The sequence below is a fragment of the Nansenia antarctica genome, assembly GCF_963989245.1.
Source record: "Nansenia antarctica genome assembly, chromosome: 4".
NCBI lineage: Eukaryota > Metazoa > Chordata > Actinopteri > Argentiniformes > Microstomatidae > Nansenia > Nansenia antarctica.
Window position 1 is genome coordinate 73,925,561 of NC_137689.1, and position 5,942 is coordinate 73,931,502.

The 5,942-nt window shown below is 53.1% G+C and overlaps 1 protein-coding gene across 1 annotated transcript in view; it reads right to left on the reverse strand.

Moving 5' to 3' along the window:
• Window positions 1-902, reverse strand: part of vav2 (vav 2 guanine nucleotide exchange factor) — a gene marked incomplete at both ends in the record, with an annotated part of 38,137 nt that extends 37,235 nt beyond the window's left edge. The window contains one exon of the mRNA XM_080529708.1: window positions 793-902. Within this exon, the coding sequence (XP_080385834.1) occupies window positions 793-902 (110 nt within the window). The remainder of the gene's footprint in view (window positions 1-792) is intronic.
• Between the last annotated feature and the right edge of the window lie 5,040 nt (window positions 903-5,942).

A 5,942-nucleotide genomic window follows, 5' to 3' on the forward strand; every position in this document is an offset into this window, starting at 1 on the left:
GGGGGGGAGAAACTGTCACTGACAATGTCATGACATCACTTTTGTCTGTTACAAATGGCGTCTCAGATACTGGTGATCGCCAAAGTGTTCTGGGTAATTGAGGATTACAGTTCCAGACCCGAGCTAAATACAGCATACCCTTTCACTACCCCCCCCCCCCCCCTGCTCTCCCAAATGTTCTCTCTCTCTCTCGCTCTCTCGCTCTCTCTCTCGCTCTCTCTCTCTCGCTCTCTCGCTCTCTCTCGCTCTCTCTCACTCACTCTCTCTCACTCTCTCTCACTCTCTCTCACTCTCTCTCACTCTCTCTCTCTCACTCTCTCTCACTCTCTCGCTCTCTCTCTCTCTCTCTCTCTCTCTCTCTCTCTCTCTCTCTCTCTCTCTCGCTCTCTCTCGCTCTCTCTCGCTCTCTCTCTCGCTCTCTCTCTCGCTCGCTCTTTATTTCCTCCTCTCCCCCCCCCCTCTCTCTCAGTAGCTGTGTAAATCTAGGCCAGCACAGATGTGGTTAATGGGATGATGGTGTGCAGGCCTCTCAGCGCAGTAAGGGGGGTGGGTGGGGGGCATACACGGCCCCTGGTCAGCTTAAATAACCAAATAATCGGAATTTCTGAAAACAATGGCTTCCTGACTTCTCCGCGACCCCCTCACCTTATCATTTCGGGGTCACGGCGCCTAAACTTGAACCCCTCCCTCCCTCCCTCCTCCTCCTTCTCCTCGAATGCCGTTTGGCCGACTGCCACCTCTATTTAACCCCACAGCCTGCGGAGGAACCCCCCCCTCCCATCCCCTCCACACCAGAACTCCGCCGCAGAGCGAGCCAAACCAGAGCCAGCTGCTGGAGGGACGGAGGACTCCAGCTCCAGGCCCCTGCCCCGCCAGCTCCTCTCTTCCCCGCTCGCCTGCATGTCTGCCGGGCCCCGGGGAGGACAATGAGAGGGGGGCCCCTCCATCCCTCCGTCCTGGAACAGACTGTTTATTATCCAGACCCAGAGTCTGTCCTCAAACCCCTAGTATCCTGATGAACAACGGCCTCAGTGTTCCAGTGACAAAAAAAAAGCTCCACACAGAACACAGAACACCGCCACCGGCCGCCATCTTGGATCTGTACAGTCAGTCGGGGCCCCGGTCGTCGGTAATGGCAGCAGCCGAACAATGCCAAGCCGTTCATTTCCTGTTTGAGCTGATGGGGTTTGTCTATGGGAAGTCCTCCAGTTTGATGGGCTAACGGAGATGACAAGGAAGTTTTTTTAGTTTTTTTTATAGGACGAAAAACTTTCAAAGAACTTTCCGGTTGAACTTTCTACTTTCCACAGTCCGCTAAACAAGCAGTCTGTTCAGCCAATTAGAAACTTGGCTTCGCGTGGTTTGCTTTGTTGTTTGAAAAGTTGCGATGCCGCAATTCCCCCGCTGATCAAATCGGAAAGTGAGATCATACGTTTACGTTACGTTTACGTAACTTACAAAACAAATACGTTTGTCTGAGGAAGTGAATCATCTATCCATCAGTCATCATAAGAAAACATAATCGGGATCATTGGCAGATAAACAGTATTTTTTTTTTTACGGTTATTTCCTTTGAGTGGGGCAGTTTCTCAACTGTAACAATGTAGTTCTTCTTTCTTCTAGCATTATGACTGCCAATGGCCCCTGGCCCGAGCTGAGATTACTTTTCTTGCGATGACTGATGGATGGATGATGGGTGCGAGACGACCCCAGGCCAGAGTACTAGACCACCAGACCACCCCAGGCCATGGTGCTAGACCCCTGGACCACTCCAGGCCATGGTACTGGTGCTAGACCACTGGACCACCCCAGGCCATGGTGCTAGACCACTGGACCACCCCAGGCCATGGTGCTAGACCACTGGACCACCCCAGGCCATGGTGCTAGACCACTGGACCACCCCAGGCCATGGTGCTAGACCACTGGACCACCCCAGGCCATGGTGCTAGACCACTGGACCACCCCAGGCCATGGTGCTAGACCACTGGACCACCCCAGGCCATGGTACTGGTGCTAGACCACTGGACCACCCCAGGCCATGGTGCTAGACCACTGGACCACCCCAGGCCATGGTGCTAGACCACTGGACCACCCCAGGCCATGGTGCTAGACCACTGGACCACCCCAGGCCATGGTGCTTGACCACTGGACCACCCCAGGCCATGGTGCTAGACCACTGGACCACCCCAGGCCATGGTGCTAGACCACTGGACCACCCCAGGCCATGGTGCTAGACCACTGGACCTCCCCAGGCCATGGGGCTAGACCACTGGACCACCCCAGGCCATGGTGCTAGACCACTGGACCACCCCAGGCCATGGTGCTAGACCACTGGACCACCCCAGGCCATGGTGCTAGACCACTGGACCACCCCAGGCCATGGTGCTAGACCACTGGACCACCCTAGACCATGGTGCTAGACCACTGGACCACCCCAGGCCATGGTGCTAGACCACTGGACCACCCCAGGCCATGGTGCTAGACCACTGGACCACCCCAGACCATGGTGCTAGACCACTGGACCACCCCAGACCATGGTGCTAGACCACTGGACCTCCCCAGGCCATGGGGCTAGACCACTGGACCACCCCAGGCCATGGTGCTAGACCACTGGACCACCCCAGGCCATGGTGCTAGACCACTGGACCACCCCAGGCCATGGTGCTAGACCCCCGGACCACCCCAGGCCATGGTGTTAGACCACTGGACCACCCCAGGCCATGGTGCTAGACCACTGGACCACCCCAGGCCATGGTGCTAGACCACTGGACCACCCCAGGCCATGGTGCTAGACCACTGGACCACCCCAGGCCATGGTGCTAGACCACTGGACCACCCCAGGCCTTTGGCAGGAATGTCCACCAGAGCTGTTGCCTGTGAACTGAATGTTCACTTCTCTACGATAAGCGGTCTCCAAAGGCGTTTCCGAGAATTGGAATTGGAAACAGGTGTGGCATCTGGACATGCCACACCTGTCAGGTGGATGGATTATCTCGGCAAAGGAGAAGTGCCCACTAACACAGATTTAAACAAATTTGAGAACATAAGTTGAGAGAAATAGGCCTTTTGTGTACATAGAAAGTGTCTTATGTCTTTGATTTCAATCTCACTGAAATTCTCATGAAACATTGGAGCAAAAACATTAGTGTTGCGTTTATATTTTTGTTCAGTGTATATAGCGCCTTATTCCAAAGTGACTTATTTCAATTCACCCATTCACACACACATTCACAGCAAGCTACCATGCAAGGCGCCGGCCTGCTCATCGGGAGCAATTTGGGGGGGTTCAGTGTCTTGCCCAAGCACACATCGACACGTGGCCAGCCAAGCCAGGGATCGAACCGCCAAACTGCCGACCTTGCGATCATTAGACGCAACCCTAACCTCCCGAGCCACAACCCTCCCCTTTTGAAAACCGAGTGCTATCGAGTCCTCTCCGAGTCTCCGCCCAAGTACAGCAGCCGCTACACCCCGTTACATCGCAGATCCAGTAAACTTTGTCCTTTCCCCCCTAACAAACAAGAAACTGTTGGCCTGGTAACACAACGCAAATGCCTCCTCCTCGAGTCTCTCGAGGAAGTTAAATGAGTGTAACACAAATAAACGTCAGCGACACCGCAGATGTATCAACGTCCAGGGCCCCCGACTACCATCTGTAAGGCGAGGAGTCGTACATCAACAGCACAATGATCTCCCTTAGAGTTCTCCCCCTTGGGCATATGGAACTCCTTAGCCCCGAACAATAGCTAGTGTTATCCCTCACAAAGACCGTATATTTACGTTATTGAATAAACACTCTAAGATATATACATGCGTTGCTGCTGGTCGAGAAAACGACAAGGCCCTCCTCTTTACTCGATCAGTACCAGTCGGGTCGTTTATCTTCTTTCATGTCGGTGCTGTGTGCCGTCTCTGGACATCATCATCGGTTTGGTGCTCCTCCGGTCTTGTGGTATGTTTAATATGTTTAATGGAGCACACTATTCTCATGAGAGTAATGAGAGATTGTGTTACGCTTATTCTAACAATTCCTCATTTTTCTTGTTTTGACAAAACGTGTGAGAAACGACTTGTGTTTTTTGTTGTTGTTGGGTTCCACCACGTCTAAACGTCTAAACGGAGGGTGGGGGGTGGGGGGGGGCCGACGATGAAACCAGCTGTCATTGTATAAAAACAAAGAAATTAAACAATTTGACAGCCTCAAAGTAAAATGCCAAAATGGATCGAGGCCAGTGTTATGACAAAGCAACATGAAAACAAAATGAAAGCGATGTGCAGTCACTATAACAGCCAGATCAAGGGCGTGTGCGTGTGTGTGTGTGGCTGCGTGCGTGCGTGCATGCGTGCGTGCGTCTGTGAAAAGTAAAGCATAAAACTTCAGTATCGGTATTAGTTTGGGGGAGTTTATCAGTAAAAAGTTCTGAAAAGAGAGTTTCACTGAGTGCATCATGCTAGCATCCGTATTCTAGCGGCGTAGCGTAGCGCTCCCTGTACTTGGTGTACGCCGACTCAGTCTGGCTGCCTGCGTGTTCGCTAGGGCCTCTCAGCTGTACAGCTTCATTATCCCCCCTTTGATCTTCCCACCGCAGGAGCACAAGGACCAGATTATTATACAGAGATGACTCTCCTTTACTCATCTTTGATCTGGAGCACACACTCACACACAAACACACACTCACACACTCGCCCTTCTTCTGGTGCGCTCCCGAACCAGCCCCCCGCTCGTTAATAACGCACTGATGAGGCGCCGCGAAGAAAACACTGAGAGAAACACCTCAAGACACAGAGTTATCAGAGGCGAAGTCGTATCGTTTCGTTTCGCCAGTTACTGTTATAGCATGACAAGGAGATTCCTGGGAAAAAAAGAAAGGTGGGAGGAGGGGGGGGGGGGTCTCTCTCTCTGGGATGCGTCTCGCGTTACCCCGTAAAACAAAGATGGACGACGAGGGGGAGTTAGAGAAGTGTACCGCGTCTGTACAGTGAAGACATAAAGACAGCCTCGACTCCCCCCCCCCCCCCCCCCCATTTCTATTCCATGTGGAGTTTGAGGGAGGGAGTGAGAGAGCTTCCCTGTTCGGTTTTCTTCTCTCAACATTATGATGAAAGAGACAGAAAGGGGGGAGGGAAGGGAGAACAAGGTGGTTTAGGGTGAGAGTGAGATAGATGGAGAGAGAGAGAGAGGGGGGGGGGGGGGGGACAGAGAGAGAGCGAGAGAGCAAAAGAGAAGAGAGAGAGAGAGACAGATTGATAGCAGGGTGGGTTAGGATGAGAGAGAGAGAGAACGAGAGTGAGAGAGAGAGAGATTGATAGCAGGGTGGGGTTAGGATGAGAGAAAGAGTGAGGGAAAGAGAGAGAGAGCGAGAGAGGAAAAGAGGAAGAGAGAGAGATAGACAGCAGGGTGGGTTAGGTGGAGAGGGAGAGAGAACGAGAGAGAGAGAGACAGCAGGGTGGGTTAGGTGGAGAGAGAGAGAGAGAGAGCGAGAGTCAGCAGGGTAGGTTAGGTGGAGAGAGAGAGAACGAGAGAGAGAGAGATAGACAGCAGGGTGGGTTAGGTGGAGAGGGAGAGAGAGAGAGAGAGAGCGAGAGAGAGAGAGAGAGAGAGAGAGAGAGAGAGAGACAGCAGGGTGGGTTAGGTGGAGAGGGAGAGAGAACGAGAGAGAGAGAGATAGACAGCAGGGTGGGTTAGGTGGAGAGGGAGAGAGAACGAGAGAGAGAGAGAGAGAGAGAGAGAGAGAGAGAGAGAGAGAGAGAGAGAGAGAGAGAGACAGCAGGGTGGGTTAGGTGGAGAGGGAGAGAGAGAGAGAGACAGCAGGGTGGCTTAGGTGGAGAGGGGGAGATCTTGTGAGGACACTTCCTTTGAGGAGGTGTGACACATCTCATGATGCGACTGTCAGCCTGGTGTGTCGAGCGCCGAGGGGAGGTGATTAAATCACGCTCTGCCG